General features: G+C 39.0%; 1 protein-coding gene across 2 annotated transcripts; it reads right to left on the bottom strand.

Moving 5' to 3' along the window:
- Positions 1-9,820: 9,820 nt before the first annotated feature.
- Positions 9,821-16,089, bottom strand: LOC119771813 (zinc finger protein 260-like). 2 transcript variants are annotated; one of them, XR_005279184.1, is made up of 3 exons: positions 15,849-16,089; positions 11,017-12,632; positions 9,821-10,486 (listed from the first exon to the last, which is right to left on the bottom strand). XR_005279184.1 is itself a non-coding variant. In XM_038267984.1 (2 exons), the coding sequence occupies exons 1-2, from the start codon at positions 16,006-16,008 to the stop codon at positions 11,278-11,280; spliced, it is 1,515 nt and encodes a 504-aa protein (XP_038123912.1). In that variant the 5' UTR covers positions 16,009-16,089; the 3' UTR covers positions 9,821-11,277. The 2 variants fall into 2 exon arrangements, 1 of the variants encoding a protein (XP_038123912.1); XM_038267984.1 differs by having other exon boundaries at positions 9,821-12,632.
- Between the last annotated feature and the right edge of the window lie 3,474 nt (positions 16,090-19,563).

Consider the following 19,563-nt stretch of genomic DNA (forward strand, 5'->3'; position numbering starts at 1 on the left):
AGAAAATATGGAAAGGTATAATATTCCAGAAAGACGCTGAAGAATTAAAAAATTGCCGAATCCATTTTTTATTTATTTTAAAAGTCTTATTCAAAACAGAGAATGATAAACTATTTAGTCCTCCATTGTCATATGAATTCATTATAGTAGATTTTTTATATATAGTGAGTCTTATTTTTCCACACAAAGTTAAATAGCAGTTTGTCAATTTCTTTCTCCCTTGTATTGTCAATGTTTAACAACTGAGCAGCATAAATGATTCTGGAGAGGCCTTCAGCCTTCGTTAGCAGAATACGACCACGCAGAGAAAGATCTCTAACCAACCACTGGTTTAGTCTTTTTTTTATTTTTTCAATTAGCGGGTCAAAGTTTAGGGAGTTTCTTTTTTTTTTTTTTCTCTTTTGTGATATTTATTCCTAAATAAACTACCTCCTTTCTAGTTGGTATACCTTCAATTGAGGATAAAGAGCAGTTCTTGATGGCCATTAATTCACATTTTTTAAGATTAAGAGAAAGACCATAGGCTTTAGAAAAAGTACTAATTTCCTTAATAGCTAAAGAAATTTGGTTCTCATCCTTTAGAAATAAAGTAGTATCATCTGCCAGTTGTGTTAAAGTAACCACTTTGTCAGCAAGAGTGATTCCTTTTAAAGGACCAGATTTAATATAATCAGCCAGAAGTTGAGCTACCAAAAGGAACAGATAGGGGGAGACGGGACACCCCTGTCTGATCCCTCTACAGAGGCCAAATCTTGGAGAGGAACCATTTCTTAGCTTCAATGAGCTGTTACCGTTTTGGTACAAGGTTTTAATGACAGAAGTAAAGAAATTCCCAAATCCAAACTTGTCTAGACTTTGAAAAATACATTTGTGTTCAACCATATCAAAGGCCTTATAAATGTCTAAAAATAAGATAAAACCATTATCATGAACAAGCTCAGGATAATCTAAAATATCCAAGACAAATCTTATATTATTTTCAATATGCCTATTTTTCATAAAACCAGATTGAGTTTCGTCAATAATTGAGTGTAGGACAAATTTTGATCTTTTAGCAACAACTAAAGCAAATATCTTATAATCATTGTTAAGAAGACAAATGGGACGCCAGTTATCTAGTAGTAAAGGATCTTTTTTTGGGTTTTGGTATGAGAGTGGTAAAACCCTGAGCGAGTGTAGCAGGGAGGGAACCGCTTTCTATAAAAACCTGCAACAGAAAGGAGATTTGTTTGTTTTGAGATGTGAGATGGCATCCAGAATCTCTTGCAAATAGATTGGCTCATCACAGCGTTCCCGCTCACTGTTAGAGATTTGTTTGACTGTTAAATTGGACATCAGAGCGTCAGCTGAAGCTTGACAGAAGTTGGAAAGATAAAGAGTTTCATAAAAGGAACTACAATATCTAGCTATGTCACCAAGGTCATCTCTAATAACATTATTAATCTTTAGTCTGGTAAGAGAATTATTGACCGAATTATGTTTTTCTAAGTTAAAAAAGTAATGAGTGTTTTGTTCTCCCTCAATTTTTGTTGTTCAGAGTCATTTAAATTAGAATGATTTAACTGAGTTTGCTCAAATATTCTTGATATAATTTTAGTTTCCTCAGCTCTTTTTACTTTGGTCATGTTACTACCAAACTTTCTTAAAAACTTACCAGATTCAAATTTAAAAAGTTCCCAATTAAGCCCATAATGATTATCTGTCTGAGCTTTATGCTAGAAGAACTGTAATAATTATTTAATTTTTATAGTGACCTCATCGTAATTTAGTAAAGAATTATTTAATTTCCAATATGAGGGAGAAATACAAGAATGCTTTTTATCTGAAAATTCAATAATTATTTCAATAAATTTGTGGTCTGTAAGTGGAGTAGGTAGGATATTAACAGTCACAGTTTCCTTGTTTACCGAATCTGAGATCAACCAAAAGTCAATCCTAGATGGTCGAGACAAAGATGTATTATTCCAGGTAAATAAGTAGTCATGTGGATGTCCAGTTCTCCAAATATTAATTAGATTAAATTTATCCATAAAGACTTTAATAGAAGGACTTGAAGCATTTGGTTGACCAGGAGGCCATTTATCAAGGTTACCATCAAGGACAGTATTTAAATCTCCTGCCATGAGAATTGTAGCATTTGGCGATTTTCTTAATCATTTTATAAAGATCTTTTCAACCGTGAGAAACAGATTATTGTTTTCTCCTTTATTATTGTAACCATAAATATTGGCAGAAATGAAAAGATGGTTGTTAAATAAAAATAGTTGGCAAATAAAGTGACCCAACGGATCAGATTCAGTAGAAATAATAGTTCCATTAAATCTGTGCTTTAAAGTCATAACTCTGTCGACATAGTCATGGTCTTTTTCAGCAGCACCGGTGAAGGTTTTTTCCAATTTATTGTGGTCACTGGTTCTTTTTTGGGCTGTTTTAGGCATCTTCCTGAGAGTAAGATGAACTTACAAAGTAGAAAGGTTCCGAACTGAGAGCCTATACCCAGAGAAAATTGCAAAGCAGAAAAACAAGACTTACGCTACTGCCATCTTGGTTGGTTCCCGGGATGCCTCCTTAGAAGGCCAGATTCGAAGGACGATTACATCATAGCGCGGCGCCGAGGTCTAGTCGGATTCCAAGAGTCCTCATTACGCGACCTTAAAATGCGTCCTTCTTTTTGTCCGATTTGAAGGACGGGTCTGATGTATCCTTGGTTTTCCCATGGAACCAAGCAAGCCGGCTGCTCCGTGATCAGAGGAAAGGTTACTTGGTGGTGAATATTGGAAGTTCAGTTTAATATAATACAAGTCTGTGAATAGTTCCGTCTGAAATGAATGAAAATAGTTGTTTTAAAGGAATAGTTCGCCCAAAACATGATTAGCCTTCATTTTCTACTCACCCCCATGCTGAACAACACTCTGGAGTACTTTTTTGATATCTCAAATGCATCTGGAGATCTGGGAGGCTTCTTGCTGTCTGCTGACATTCAAATAATGGAGGTGCCCAGCGCCCGAGGCAGAAAGGTCCATAAAAGTGCACAAAAAACGTTTCAATATTCCTCCATACTGCTTGTCCAATGTATTCCAAGTGTCCTGAGTGGGTAGCATCCAGAATTTACTCGAAACGAAGTCATTTAGAATGTTTTTAGAGCATAAACAGTAGTGTATAGGATTTCCTGAAAGCGCGCACTTGCGCGATCACGACGCTACGGAAGCCGGCAGACCAAACCAAATGAAAGTGCGCATTCAGCGTCTGCTCTGCCAATAATGCAAGCGTAGAAGAAGAAATGTGCTGTTTACCTGTGCAAAGAAAGAAACAACGAAAGAAAAATGTCTGAGGACTTCAGTGTTGAGGAAGAGCATGAGTTCTTTGCCGAGCTGAATGCGCACTTTCGTCTGGTTTGGTCTGCCGTGGTTTCCGTAGAGTCGTGATCGCGCAGGTGCGCGCTTTCAGGAAATCCTATACACTACTGTTTATGCTCTAAAAACATTCTAAATGACTTCGTTTCGAGTAAATTCTGGTAGTACCCACTCAGGACACTTGGAATACATTGGACGAGCAGTATGGAGGAATATTGACACGTTTTTTGTGGACCTTTCTGTCTCGGGCGCCATAGACCTCCATTATTTGAATGTCAGCAGACAGCAAGAAGCCTCCCAGATCTCCAGATGCATTTGAGATATCAAAAAAGTACTCCAGAGTGTTGTTCAGCATGGGGGTGAGTAGAAAATGAAGGCTAATCATGTTTTGGGTGTACTATTCCTTTAATGGTCAGATAAGCGGCGGTAATGTTTGATTTATCTAAAGGTTTTTATCTGTTACTGTGTAAATGGGTTTGGCTGTAATTTAAGGTCAGATTCTAATATATCCGCAGTGTGGGGACTATAAATCTGATTAAAAAAAATTGTATTGCTGTTTTGCACAATATGCTTAACTAAGTATTTTTTGTTGTTGAATATTAGAGTTTTTGCAGATATAATTTTGTACATACATTGTTTATATATACTTATTTATTTCTACCCTTTTTATAGAATAGAAAATCCCTTTATTGTCCCACAATGGGCAAATTTACTGCAGCAGAAAGATTATTGAAAATGGTCACACAAATTTGGACCTTAGAAAAATGTATAAGAATAACATAATAGGGAAGAGTTAAAATATAAACAATACAATACTGTAAAGTGTTTTAACAATACAAAACTAGAGAATAAATAACCAATATGCAGCTATGGACATTTTTACAGTAATGGATATTTGAAAATAGCAGCAACATCAGAGATGTGCAAAATGACAGCAGCAGGTTATTTAACTGACTAAGGTTTCTATCATTACATCTGATTTTATTTGTTCCTGCTCCCGGTGGTTGAAACCTTTATTCCACTCTGGATTCTTGTGAGTGTAGTCTTTGTTCACTTTATAATAAATAAATAAACAAATAAACAAACAGTTTTGAAAACTTTGGTATTCATTCTTTTCCTGCTTTGTGTGTCAACTTTCACGGTTGATAAGCAACAGAGCATACGGTCGTTAAAACCCGCCGAAGGGTAGACCTGTTCGAATTCACAACCCAAACTCTTCCGGTCTCCTTATTTTCAAGGACTTCGAAGGATCCAGTCTAGGTAGACCGCGTCCTTGGAGGATGCAGCCCAGGATTTCGAACAGAGCCATTCTCCTTTTTTACTTTTAAAATCTGTAGTTCCAGTGGGGTGAAAGACGCACTTCCTGTTGCCTGTTGTCATGGTGACTTGTCAAATCGGGGCTCCACTTGCTTTTCATACTTGTTGCTTGCTAAACTGAGTGGACCTACTTAGAGTTGACTTAACTAATTGATAGCAGGTGTTGTAAAACCGAAAACTCAGAGTTCCCGACTTGAGGCTGGATCAATTTAGAGTTGCAGATTTCAATCTAAGTTTGTTAAACCTGCTTCATGAAACTGACCACAGAATGGTGGAAGAAAGAGCTTATATCTAATGATTGGCAGATCTAAGTGGAAATGCATTGTTGAAGCCAAATCTCAGTAAAGAATGGCTTGACTGACTTCTGATTTGATAGAAAGGCAACAGTAACTGAAAAAAAGACTTGGACATTTTGTACACACAGGTATAAACCAAACGAAATTTCTCTGGACTATTTCATTTTTTAAAGTGCAGCCTTATAAAAACAACTAAAAAAAGTTATGTAAACATATGCCTGTATAGTAACTGTTGCAGCATTCAGTTTTTTTTCTTATAACCCATTTTACAAAAAATAATTTTCCAACCATTGTTCAGTTAAGGTGGAGAGCAGTATTATATTTAAGGATGAAACAATCTTTTGAAATAACTATTAAAATATGTTGTCATTAACTGTCATTGTACTGCAGTTAAAGATTAAACATAGGTCATATGCTGAAAAACACCCTTTAGAGCAGTAATTAAGCCCAAACTACATTAGAATTCACTTTGGATTAAAGTTGAAAAAACTATGTAAATATGATTTACCTGCATGCATTCTTTTCTACATATGATCAAGTGTATACCAAAGAAATGCTATCTTATTGCATTTGATACCATAAAATATACATTTTCTTCAGAAATATTTGCATTTTGTTTGTAACCATTTTATGTATTTTTACTATTGCACAAAATAAAGTGAAATTCATCAGAATGTGCCAATTTTTACTTTGATAAGAATAAAAAGTGATGATAAACAACTTCTCAAGCTGGCTGTGTTATTGCTGGTAACTGTGTGGCTGTGATTGAATGGAACAGCAATTGTTGCCCCACAAACCCAAATAATGTTATTGAAAAATGGACCCATTTTGAATTTAGCTTCTTAAAGACACAATTTACATAAAGTGTGATTTTTTTTTTCCACTACACAGCACACAGTAACTGCATTTTTGTCAAACTTTAAAATGTGTTGGGACAAAAAGTGGGGAAAATAGTATAGGATTTAAGTGCTTTCATCTATATGAGCAGTTGTCCGGCCCAATCCCACTCTCATGTGGAATAACTGTTCTGCTTCTTTTGGTGACTCCTCATAGTGTTCTGGCAGTAAATAAAAATGTACATCTTCTTTGCAAGGACGATTTTTGTTTGAGAAACCTTTTTCCTCTTCCCCTGGTGAAAATTCCAGGTAAAGACCTGATGTTCAGAAAATCGAAGAAACGAAAGCATACTGTTAACTATATTTTCAACATCACCTTGAAGACATAACCTATGACAAATAAAGTTGTCATTTCCATGTGATGGTGTTTCAGTGTGAGGCATAAGATTTCCGCCTCAAAGGGCCGGATCTATCAAAGGTTAAGGTATCAAAGGCGCACGCTAAAAAATGTACAAACTGATCTATCATCAGCGTGCTAAAAGCATTTGGTCTTTAAAACGTGCTAAATAGCGCCTCTGATCCATTTAGTACTTTTTCTGCAATGAATATGCAATATGGGGCGTTTACACGCTAAAGTGCGTCTTGTGGGAGGAGAAGATGTAAATATATTAATTTAGCACTCGCAAAGTGATTTATCAAACTTGAACGCAATTTTGCTAACGGTATCTGACTCTATATTTAACACGTTTCAAAAGAAGGTGCAAATGGTCTGTATGCGTAATTGCGCACACATGGCAGCGGTTATTGTCGCAAGAAGGAGGCATCGAAATAAAGCAAGGAGACGCAGAGAACGCATTTTTTCACTCCGTGTGAATATTTTTGCAATGAACGAGGAAACGATCATCAAAACATATCGTTTATCCAGCATTGCCATTTTGGAGCTGTTGGGGGAACTCCGAATGGATTTGGAGCCAGCCACAAGGAGGACCCACGCAATACCAGATATCACAAAACTCCTTGCAACATTGCACTTTTTTGTATCTGGGTCATTCCAGCGTACGGTTGCAGCGAGAGCTGGGATCTCCCAATCTCGTTTCTTCAGAAGTGCTGTCCGACGGGGTCGGGGTTCTCCCCCTGCGCCTGTGGAGCAACGTGCCAAATGCTGCGGGGATCTCATCCAAAGTCACAGGCCAATACAAAACACCTGTTTTTTTTTTTTACTGCAGCACATACCACCTTAGGGAATAAAGGTTGCCGCAAACCACAAAACGCGCAAAACCATCATTTAAATAGGGCGTCTCCAACAGTTTTGCACCTGCCACCAGTTACGCAAATACTCTTGTTAAATCACCCGCAAACCATGGTTCAGCCCCTCGCGCAAAATTCCAGTTTGCGAGCGCAAATTACTGCGCGCAAAATTGGATCTTGATAAATCCGGCCCACAGTGCGTGCAGATGCACTCACACCTGCCTGCTGCCATTCCTGAGCAAGCTCTGCACTGCTGGTAGCCCGATCCTGCTGCTAAAACACTTTTAAGAGACGGTCCTGGCACTTGCTGGTCTTTCTTAGGCGCCCTGGAGCCTTTTTTGGCAACAATGGAACCTCTCTCCTTGAAGTTTTTGATGATGTAATAGATTGTTGTGATAGATTGGTGCAATCTTTCTAGCTTCGATTCTCTTTCCTGTTAGGCCATTCACAGAAGAGAAACAATGATGCCAAGTAGCAGCCTCTTTTTAAAGTGTCCAGTGGTGTCATTCTTACTTAATCCTGACAGATTGATCTCCAGCCCTGTTCTCATCACCACCCACACCTGTGTTAATGGAGCAATCACTGAAACCATGTTAGCTGGTCCTTTAAGGCAGGGCTGCAATGACCTTGAAATGTGTTTTGGGGGATAAAGTTCATTTTCTAGGCAAATATTGACTTTGCAATTAATTGCTGTTACGCTGATCACTCTTTATAATATTCTGCAGTATATGCAAATTGCCATTACATAAACTGAAGCCGTAGACTTTGTAGATATTAACATTTGAATCATTGAATCACTTTTGGCCATGACTATACAAAAGACAAAGTAGCAGGTTAAAAAGGATTCTTACGTTTTATGAGAATGCTAACTTTACTGCGAAAATTAAAATTTTAGAAACCACAAGTAAAGATGGAAACACTGGACATTGAATAACGTGACATACCTTAAAATCTGAATAAGTCCGGTCGCTGTAAGTGACATTTCTCAGAGACGTCACTAAAATTGCCAAAGAGACCATCAATGTAGAAGCTATAACCTGTTGTTAAACCATTCTTACTCCACAGTGAGAAAGTCTGGTCCATTCTGGCTGCAAGGAAAAGGTGATTGTTGCAATTAGGGCTATAAATAGATCATTTCTTTAGCTTGAATTTTTGTCTGAATTGTGTCCATATTCCAAGGGTCGAAGATACTACAGAGCTTGATGTAAACTCAGATGGTGAAAAAGGTAACCCTGCTGTAACTAAAGAAAATAATGATAGAGATTGGAACCAATATATGACTTTTTGATGCCTAATATTTTCTCATATTGGGAAGTGCTAAGCCACCCTGATCTGTAGGCCTTTCCAAAAGTTATTTAGGAATGCTAGCATTTTTACCTGCCCAAAGAAAAGAGATTAGTTTATCTAAACTCTGGAAGAAGGATTTGGACAAAAATACTGGAATACTTTGGAACAGATATTAAAAAAACTAGGCAATACATTCATTTCTATACAATTAACTCTGCCTGTAAGAGCTAAAGGCCAGACCATCTTCTTAAACATGATTCCAATTTGAGCAAGAGGGGTTCAAGATGATTTTCATAGAGATAAGAAAATGATGGGTGATGTGTATGCCTAGATGTTTAAAGCCTGCCTTTGACATACAGAAGGGTAGAGTGTTGTCTGGTATCTGAAGAGCCAGATTATTGATTGAAATACATTAACTTTTAAAAAAGTTGAATTTGTCACCAGAGAACAGCCCAAGTCATTAAGGATAATAATCAAGAGCATATACCCTACCTATGAACACCAAAGATATTGGTACCTGTAATGCAACGGAATCAATCCTAAACTTAATTGATAGTGGCTCAGTAGCTAATGCATACAAAAGAGGGCTAAGGGGACACCCTGACATGGGAGATGCAGCTGAGAAGATAACTTATTTGTAATTACACATTCTTTAGGAGAGGTATATAATAAACATATCCAGGTTTGAACCAAAAACAAATTTCGCCAATACAGTAACAGAATTTGTGTATTTGTACCTACAATTAGAAAAGATGTAAAAAAAAAAAATAAATAATAATGTGTACTTGTGATTTTTTCTATTCTACAAATACAAAACTGTGAAGAAAATAACTTTCTCTATAACTTCAAATTCACACTTACAATGCACAAATAGTTTTGAAACAAAATAATTTTTCATAATCATTCCTCCACATGGTGACGAAGGCTGCTAAAAAACACTGTTCAGACATTAAAAACATGCAGCCCAGTTCTACAGAACACAATTAGATTTATGAGAACATGATTTAAAGAATGTCTTTGTTTATTAGAATTATTGTTTATATTATGAAAATACATAAGTACAGAACAGAAACATTATGGTCCCAGCAGATAAACTTCCCCCAGTTGGAATACACATGAACTTGTCATGTACATCAGTAAGAAATGAACAAACCAGAAAAATACACAACAAACAATATGAATTTTTGGACTCTTGAGTTTTTAGTTTTCCATTACTCTGTTTTGTTAATCTTTCGTTTATTTTCCATTATATTCAAGCCGTCTTCAGTTACTCGCTGTTGCCCCCTTGTGCTTGTATCCTTTCCCATTGGCTTCCTTCTAGTTAGTTCCCCTTAGCCCTGCTTCATATTCAGCTCATTAGTTCATCCTATGTTCTGTTCTCCTTACATACACCACCTCTGCAGTCACTCAGTGCTGGTTCCTTGCTGTTGTTATGCTGCTTTCTCATCTCAGCTCCAGCTCCCCAAGAGAGTTTTCCCCTGATGTTTTTTGTATTTTTGGTCCTCAAAAACCTCCATGCAACTGTGACAATTATAAACATGATTTCAAAGTTTAAGAAACCCTTTCAATGTAAATTAATATTTATCCATCAATTATAATACTACAAACTATCTAGCAGAACATTCAATACCACTGTATTTAAAAATGCAAATCTAACTAAATATTAGTGTCACAAGCTGGTCATAGGTTTCATTACACTTAATGTAATAAAATAAATAAAATAAAATTTAAACTTTTGTATAATTTGGCACATTCTAAAAGGTGTCCCTATATCCATCCAAGGACCATTGTAGGTGTATAAACATACACAGAGTTTCAATACATACCTTCTTTCTGAGCAGCAGTGTACCGTAGAAGCAGCACCATTCTCCAAAAAGAGATTATGCCATCTAAAACTTTAATCTTATTTAAGTCTTGTTTTAACAGTGACTTTTCTTTTTTAAAAAGTTTTTTCAAAGCCAAACCTGCTAGTAACACTTTAATTGTAAATCTATATCTGTCTCTACTTGCTATTTTTCTCTTAGTTTCATGAGGAAACTAAACTTTGAAACAAAGTCCAGTGGATTGTTTTTAACTTTCTATTTTTTGTTTGTAATTTCATGAGGAAGTTCAGTCTGCCAATGTTAAACCAGCTGTGTTTTGCTACAGCCTGAAGAGGGCCGTGGGATGAGCACTATGACATGCTGGTGAACTTAAACCCTTAACATTTCATTGCTAGACTGAACATTCATTTCTGATCTGCAACATAATTTTGTCCACTCAAAACTCCTATTCAAGATATCTGCACTTAGATATCTGTATTTAAGCTTTGACCGAACAAAATATAAACCGCAGCTTTGACTATTCAGAATAGTGTTTTATGTTAATTAATTTAGACAAGTCATACTAATCACAAGGATGTTCCTAAAGGTAAAAATAGCATTTACTGCTATCAATAATGTTAATTCCAGAGAGCTAAACTTACTGACTAAATGTTAAACTGGTTTACCATACTTTCACACTTTTAAGCATCATAATTGTCGTTTTTGGTTGATTAAATGTCTGTTTTTTTTGTTCTTCTATGTTGCTTATAAAATAATGGTAAATGTGATACTTCCAGAGATTTTTTTTTTTTATAATTAACTTATATATCTGGTTTCGGTATGCACCTTGTGATGTTAAAGTTAGTACATGGCAAACATGAGAGGAGAATCCACAACATCACTTCCTTGAGTCACAATATATAATGGGGTCACAGAATGGTGTGACATTAGACATTTTTATTGATTAATTATTTTTTGCACTATTCTAAAAAAAAAAAAAAAAAGACATTTTGTAAACAGAAAAAAGGATAAGTGATGATATGTAAAATGAAGTTTTATTTTGAAAGATTAGAGAGCATAGGCGTAAGCTCACCAGTCAAATGGTGAGTGCTACACAAGAGGTCACCAGGCTGTGTCCTTAGACGTGCAAAGGTTTATCATTTCTGTGGGTTTTCATGTGAGAATTTAAATTACTACCATCAGCAAACCTTTTTCCGCATACCTTACAAAGAAAAGGTTTCTCACCTGTGTGGGTTCTGGTGTGATAAGTTAAACTACTAAGATGAGTGTAACATTTTCCACACGTCTTGCATTGAAAAGGTCTCTCACCTGTGTGGGTTCTGATGTGATAAGTTAAACTACTAAGATGAGTGTAACATTTACCACACGTCTTGCACTGAAAAGGTCTCTCACCTGTGTGGGTTTTGGTGTGACCATTTAAATGATCAACTCTTGAGAAGTTTTTTCCACATGTCTTACAAGTAAAAGGTCTCTCACCTGTGTGGGTTCTCTCATGAAGATTTAAAGCTTTTCCCTGAGAAAAACTTTTTCCGCATACCTTACATAAAAATGGTCTCTCACCGGTGTGAGATCTCATGTGGATATTTAAAGTATTTAACTGAGAGAAATTTTTTCCACATGTTTTACATAGAAAAGGTTTCTCATCTGTGTGGGTTCTAATGTGAACTCTTAAATGAGCAACTGTGGAGAAACTTTTTCCACATGTCTGACAAGAAAAAGGTTTTTCACCTGTGTGGGTTTTATAATGTTTTTTCATTGAATTCTTATCCTTCAAGGATCGTCCACAAATTTCACATACGAAAGACACTTTCTCTGTGTCCCTTTGAAACTGATTCTCTGTCATAGTGGAGCTGCTTGCCTGCTGATCTCTATTCTCCATTACAGGAGGCCTATGAAAGAAAGGCTGCTCAGTTGTGTCACTACTAAATAAGTCCTTCTGGTCCCTCCTAGGAGGCAAATGTTCTACCAACCACTGTTCATAAATAGAGGCTGAGGAATCTTCTTCCTCTTGTACTTCAAGTAATAGAGATGCTGGTTCTTCATCTTCATTCCATGGAGGTCCTGGTTCATAATGTTCTTTATTCTGTAGTAAATCTGGTTCCTTCTGTTCCTCTTTGGCCCAGGTAGACTCAGATTCCTCAATCTCTTCTTTAATCAGTTCATGTTCTGGGGGCTCTTCCTCCTCTTTAATGCACAAAGTTCCTGGTTCATCCAGTTCTTCATTTAGTGCCAGTTCCTCATTTTCTTCTTTGATCAGCACAGCTTCTGGGGGCTCTTCTTCCTCTTTTATGCAGGGAGTTCTTTGTTCTTCCTGTTCTTCAAGAAAAGGATGATCTGCGTCCATCTGATTCTCTACTTTAAAATGTTCTGGTTCAGATTCCTTCTGGTCATGACTGGACTTCCTCCCTTGGTCACTGAGCTGTTGGATCACCAAAGCAGGCTCCTCACTGTTAGTGTGAGACTTTGTGAGGTCTGTGAGGACAAAAAGAAGAGATCATTAATTTAAGGCAACTAAAGATGGTATATAAAATAAACCAAGATGCTGGTGAATGTCATGACTGTCAATGTCAAGGTGAATTCAGTCAACCAGAACATGGAGAAAAGGGTTTTAAAACCAAACTGGACTTCAGTTCTGGTACTTCAGTTCCGGGATCTAAAGTGTCGTCTCTGTCTGAAGACTTTCCTCATTTTGAGAGTTATTGATGGAAAAGATCCAAGCTTTAAAGAAAAAAAAAGTAACTGGATGTGATGTTTTTGTATCTGCTCTGTATAATCACTGTATAATGTCTGTAGCAATAAAAAGGTGTGATGGGCATCCCTGGTCCTGATAGTTTTGAATATGTTTCTACTCCAAAATACCTTGTCAAACAATTAGATGATTGCCAGAACTCCTACGTTTTAAAGTTGCAGAACACCGGATCTCAAGAACTGGAGTTTACCATCCCTGAATTAGAATACAATGAAGTGGTCAGGGTCGACCAGAACATCTGCAATCGTCTGTAATAGTGTGTGCCTGGTATGGAATAAGGTAGAGCCCTAGTCTATCTTAGTCAAAACTAAGGTGTAATTTGAGGGGATTGTCAGACAGTAAGAGACACAGTGCAAAGTAAAATACATCTGCTTTAGGGACAATAAAAAGTAATATCACTGAATCTGAAGGAAAACCAACCAGTTCTGTCCCCAAATTCTCCTTATATTTACTTCTGTGTGGTGTTGTAGTGAAGACCACCCAACCATAGAACAAGACCACCCTCAGCACCCCCACATTTCATGTCGCAAAAATTTTTTTTAACATTAACAAAATTCCTTCTTGGATTAATTAAAAGATCCACATTCCCTTAAAATAAAAGATATTAATCACTCAGCTGTGATTAGTCGACATAATCAACAATGAAAATTTGTAGACTAATATGTTTTTCATTGATGATTATTTTTGGTCTGCTTTTAAATCGCCCATTTGTTTTGGTCTGAGCAAAGGGCTCATCTGAGTTCAGGTAATTCCGCTGCACAGCGCTGGTTCTGCTGTGGGCAAACTGCTGGCAAATTCTTTACTTGCAATTGATGTCACATTCACCTTAAAACGTATGCATCACATTAAGTGGTGGTCTGCCAAGGGAGTTGCTAACTAGAGCATTCAATCATCACTTGAATATGCCTTTTGTGTGTTTTGTTAGGTAACAGATCAATAAACAGACCATTAAAGGATACTTTCGGGCTCCTTGTGAAGATATTAAAGATGCAGGAAAAATGGTCGGCTAACATTTAGTTTACCTCAGAAGTAGTTCAGAGTCAAAAAATTCTACATTTTGGGGCAATCTCTTTTTTAAAGAATAGTAATTCACTTAGACGTTAATTTACATATAAAGAGCATTTCAGTATCATGAGCAGTGATTTGTAGATGCATCCAAAGTATATTAAAAGACAGGTAGCTGTTTGTTTACTCGTCCAAGTTTACTGTTGCTAGAAAAAAAATGGATTGAATAATTTGCTGTCATTACCAATATGGAAGGATTGTCTGTATTTGTTTTGTAATAATTAAGATGTCAAGTAATTAGAGTAATTTGGAAAGGCATTTCCCTGAAAGGCATGCTAAATATGCAGCCAACCACCAAGTTGGGAGCATTTCTGGATAAATTACAGACGCCCAAAGATAGATTTAAGAAGTGGATTGCATCTCCAAACTCCACTACTGCTGCTAGTTTAGTTGTAAGCACAGAAAACTGTTCATAGTTTGAACAGGCAGCACTCTTACGCTGGTATGCGATCTTTCTTCCACTTTTTCCCCCTCAAATCACAAAAATAAAAATAACACAAAAACATCTTCGACGTGTTTCTATAATTCAATCAATGCAACCAAATTAAATGCATACAAACAAGCTGCGAAGCGTAAAAACTCCATGCAGTGAGTGTTCACTGCATGGAGTCAGACTGCTTTTTCCTGCGATTCAGAGGGAGCTGATCGCAGCGTTTTCATTCTTCCTGATTCTTCCTGAAGCATGCTGCAGCAGAGAAAGAGAAGAGCTAATCCAACTCTGCTAACCTGAATCTAACTGACCTTGTAGGGACAATAGAAAGTCCCTACAAGGTTAGTGTGACACAATGTGCGTTTGTGAATGTGCATGGTGGGGGGGTTAAGGCTTTGTTTTTAAATAAAACAATGACCATCATTCTATTTTAACTTGCAACACGGTTATTTGTTCATCTGATGGAAGCAAGTAGCTTGAAAAAAGTAGTTGTGGGTTGACTTAGCAAAATGATGAGGGGTGTTAGGCATTTCATCTTCTTTGTCCCACACCTCTGAGCTGTTCTGCAACACCAGTAACGGATGAACGGTACGAAGTTGCTGGGGAACACAGATGGATGCAAAACCATGGACTGTGGCCGTTTCTCAATAAAAAAAAAACGCTAATACGGACATGGGGGGTGGGGGTGGGGGTCTTGTGTTCTAGTGAACTGGAAGAGTGCTAGTGCTGAGGCTGATGAAGTTTCAGGAGCACATAAGCACATGATGACGCACAAGTACTCATATTTATTTCAAAAAAGTGCCTAATGCCAAATCAAGGGAGCTTTTTCTGGTACTTGCTCCAGAGCAAGTAGATTCATAACCCTGCCTCCTACTCTCCTCTGTCTCGTCTGCTGTTATGATTAATGCAGAGCAGGCTGCCTGCACACTGCACTGCAGCACAGAGAGAACCTTTGAATCAAAAGCACAGATTCAAAGCTGTTACAAATCTCGCTCAAGATTACAAAAATAATTTATAGAACAATTTTTATAAAAATTAACTGTAACTTTATTTATTTAGTCCTTTCAATATAAAAGCTAATACTCTTAAAATTCCCACAAGTTCTCATCTTTTTGTACTGCTTTGACATCTGTGTTGTTTTTGTCAACAATGTCAAAATTATTTCGTCGACGCCCCAAATTTCCTTAATCCGCTCCTATCTGTGAAGTTGAGAACTCATTAGAAACTGATCAAGCATGATCAAGGCAGTAAAAAAGTTTAAAGTCTGGAGCAGACATCAGCGTCTTCTAGAGAATACAACTTTAATACAAAAGGCGCATATATGCATTCTATTTCAACACATCTATTGATCTATATGTAAAACATGTTAGAACGGTTCATTTTTAAAACAATAGTCATTAAAAATGCTCAAACCGATTAGTCAGACGTTTTTGTAGCTTCCTACCGATTCTGTGGAGTTTTATCTGCGGGTTCCTGCAGGTTTCCATCAGTCTGATGTCTTCCTCGTAGCGGAAGATGGTTTTTTCAACCTCTGTGAAGATTTCTTCAGCAGCAGCAGTTAGTCGCTCTCTGATAAACTCCCTCAGACGCTGAACTGAAGACATTATTAGTGAAATATTCAGTTTGGAGAGGAAAATACAACAGAGTTCAAGCCGAGTCCACGCGAGCTTCCGTCGTAGTCTTTAGTTTCACTTCCGCTGGGTGAGACAAAGCAGCTGACTGGTTCATCTACCGCCCCCTCCTGGATCGAAGTGGAACAACAGAGGCACGGCAAAATCTGTCTCCAGCCTCTAAATTCCCAAAGAATATATTCTATGGGGCCAAAATTGTTGCTTTTTTATTTGCTAATGTGTGTGGAGAGTTATTTATCTGTATCTCGATTTGTGTGTGTGCAATGGGATTTGAAAATGTGTAAATGAAACTGCAAACGTATGAGGAGATTTGTGTCTGTAAAGAAATCTGCAAATGTGTAAAACTACTGTGTGTGTAATCCGGTTTCCAAATGTGTAAAAAATCCACAAATCTGTATTCAAATCTACAATTGTGTACTGAGATTTACAAATCTGTATTCAGATTTACAACTCTGCAGTACGATTTGCAAAGTTTCTCGGTTGGCTCTTTTTACACATGTGATTTTTGCTACACTTCTGCCGTATGAGACCCGCAAATGCATAGAGGATTTGTATGTGTAATATCTGGATTTGGTCCCTGAGTGCAGGCTCACAGGCTGCCTCTTCCTGCTGCGGATTTAATTACTTACATTTTTAAGTATTTATTTATGTGCATGTTATAATATTTTTGTCTGTTTTATACTTCCTTTGTATTTTTTTTTTACCCTAGTTATTTCTTCGCAGCAGTTTATTTCTGCCTGCCCTTTTTATATTTCTGTATGCATTTCTGCCTCATTATGCAAATGAGGAGGGGGTGTGTCTTAGAGAGTGATAGCTGACGTTACTTTGGAAACTGCAAAGCTTTGTCTTAAGCATCTACACTCACCGGCCACTTTATTAGGTACCCCATGCTGGTAACGGGTTGGACCCCCTTTTGCCTTCAAAACTGCCTCAATTCTTCGTGGCATAGATTCAACAAGGTGCTGGTCGTCTGCGTAGGTGTCTGCGTAGGTGTCGCAGTGAATGCAGAGACGTCCCTGCCCCCTCCATAGCTGTATATTGGTTATTTATTCTCCAGATGCACAGTGCACTTTACAGTACAGTATTTTATTGTTTACATCTTAACTCTTCCCTATTATGTTATTCTTGTACATTTTTCTAAGGTCCACATTTGTGTGACCATTTTCAATAATCTTTTTGCTGCTGTAAATTTGCCCATTATGGGACAATACAGAGATATTCTGTTCTATTCTATTCTATTGTACTCTATAAAAGGGCTAGAATGATAAAAGTAAATCTAGACAATATAAGTATAAAAAAGTACTCATACTCGTCGTCTCCCGCTTTATCCGGAACCGGGTTGCGGGGGCAGCAGACTAAGCAGAGACCTCACGATGTGATTGGTGTTGAACCTGGGGTCGGAGTCATGTGTCATCAGGTGACCATCAGGGGGCTCAGACTGCAGTCCTGAGGGGAGCCTGTGCTTAGGATGATGACATCAGAGGTTTTCTGTCCAACCCGGACTGAGTGAGATCTGTTGGTGAGAAAGTCTAGCAGCCAGCTGCAGAGGGGTGTATTGAAGCTCAGCTGTTCCAGTATGTCCATCAGATCCTGTGGGATGATGGTGTTCAAGCTTAACTGAAGTGCAGGACAGGACCTATTTAAAAATTGCAGAGACTCGTACTCGTCGTCTCCCGCTTTATCCGGAACCGGGTCGCGGGGGCAGCAGACTAAGCAGAGACTCCCAGACTTCCCTCTCCGCTGACACCTCCTCCAGCTCTGCTGGGGGTAGCCCTAGGCGCTCCCAGGCCAGCCGAGAGACATAGTCTCTCCAGCGTGTCCTGGGTCGTCCCCTGGGCCTCCTCCCGGTGGGACGTGCCTGGAACGCGTCCCGAGGGAGGCGTCCAGGGGGCATCCGAAGAAGATGTCCAAGCCATCTCAACTGACTCCTCTCGATGTGGAGGAGAACCGGCTCTACACTGAGCCTCTCCCAAATGACCGAGCTCCTCACCCTATCTCTAAGGGAGAGCCCAGCCACCCTGCGGAGAAAGATCATTCCAGCCCCTTGTATCCGGGATCTCATTCTTTTGGTCATGATCCAGATTTCATGACCATAGGCAGTGTTGGGCACGTTACTTTGAGTTAGTAACTGAGTTACTCTACAATAAAAGTAACTAGTTACTAGTAAAAGTAACTATTGCGTTACTTTTGCGAGTGTGTGAAATTAATAACTGGGGATGTCTAATTCTAAAATCCTGTGTTTGGGTTGCTATAGATACTGCAACATGTAGCTATATCCATCCATTCATCCATCCATCCATCCATCCATCCATCCATCTTTCTCTCTTTCTCCATATTGGCTAATGATCGTTCACGCTCTCCATAGTTCCCCTGTGGCGCGATCACAGGGCGGCTGTTGTGCGGCTGTTGTGTGTTTCCTGTCGCTTGCGCGGTGAATCGTGCTGCCGCGCTGTGTGGAAATGCAGGGGAAACCGTATCTGATGGGGAAACGCAGCTTGACGTAACACCGGTATTTCCATCTGGAAAGTGCTGTTTTGCCGCCGGAGTCCTCCTCACTCCCCATCCTCCCCTCTCTAATGACGCGCGCACGAGTCCTATCATGAAAAAAGGTTAATTGTGCGACCTGCAGTAATGGGGTGTCGGCAATTGTAACTGCGTTATAGTTAAAGTAAGTGTAATCATTTTGATTACTCATTACTAAAAAAAGGTAGCAGCGTTAGTAACGCTGTTACTTTCAACGCCGTTACTCCCATCACTGACCATAGGTGAGGGTAGGAACGTAGACCGAACGGTAAATTGAGAGCTTTGCCTTTTCGCTCAGCTCTCTCTTCACCACGACAGACCGGTGCAGCGTCCGCATTATTGCAGCAGCCGCACTGATCCGTCTATCGATCTCCCGCTCCATTCGTCCCTCACTCGTGAACAGGACCCCAAGATACTTGAACTCCTCCACTTGAGGCAGGGACTCTCCTCCAAACTGAAGGGGACAAGCCACCTTTTTCCGGTCGAGAACCATGGCCTCGGACTTGGAGGAGCTGATTCTCATCCCGGCCGTTCACTCGGCTGTGAACCGCCCCAGCGCACGCTGTAGGTCTTGGCAGGAGGGAGCCAGCAGACCTACATCATCCGCAAAAAGCAGGGACGAGATCAGCTGGTCCCCAAACCAGACACCATCCGGTCCTTGGCTGCGCCTAGAAATCCTGTCCATAAAAGTTATGAACAGGACCGGTGACAGAGGGCAGCCCTGTCGGAGTACAACATGCACTGGGAACAGGTCCGACTTAATGCCGGCAATGCGAGCCAGACTCCTGCTCCGCTTGTGCAGAGAACGGATGGCCCCTAATAAAGGGCCCGCGACTCCATGCTCCTGGAGCACCCCCCACAGGGCGGCACGAGGGACACGGTCGAATGCTTTCTCCAAGTCCACAAAACACATGTGGACAGGTTGGGCAAACTACCATGAACCCTGCAGAGGGTGCTTCAGGGACCTCAAGCGCTATTCCATGTCCTGGCCGTGGAACAGTATAA

This window comes from Cyprinodon tularosa, unplaced genomic scaffold (assembly GCF_016077235.1).
Source record: "Cyprinodon tularosa strain WSP-4 unplaced genomic scaffold, ASM1607723v1 ctg1184, whole genome shotgun sequence".
Lineage (NCBI taxonomy): Eukaryota > Metazoa > Chordata > Actinopteri > Cyprinodontiformes > Cyprinodontidae > Cyprinodon > Cyprinodon tularosa.

Coding starts and splice junctions, on each gene's coding strand:
- LOC119771813 (XM_038267984.1), bottom strand. CDS start 16,008: ATGTCTTCAGTTCAGCGTCTGAGGGAGTTTATCAGAGAGCGACTAACT. Junction 12,633..15,848: donor GATAAAACTCCACAGAATCG/GTAGGAAGCTAC, acceptor TTGTCCTCACAG/ACCTCACAAAGTCTCACACT.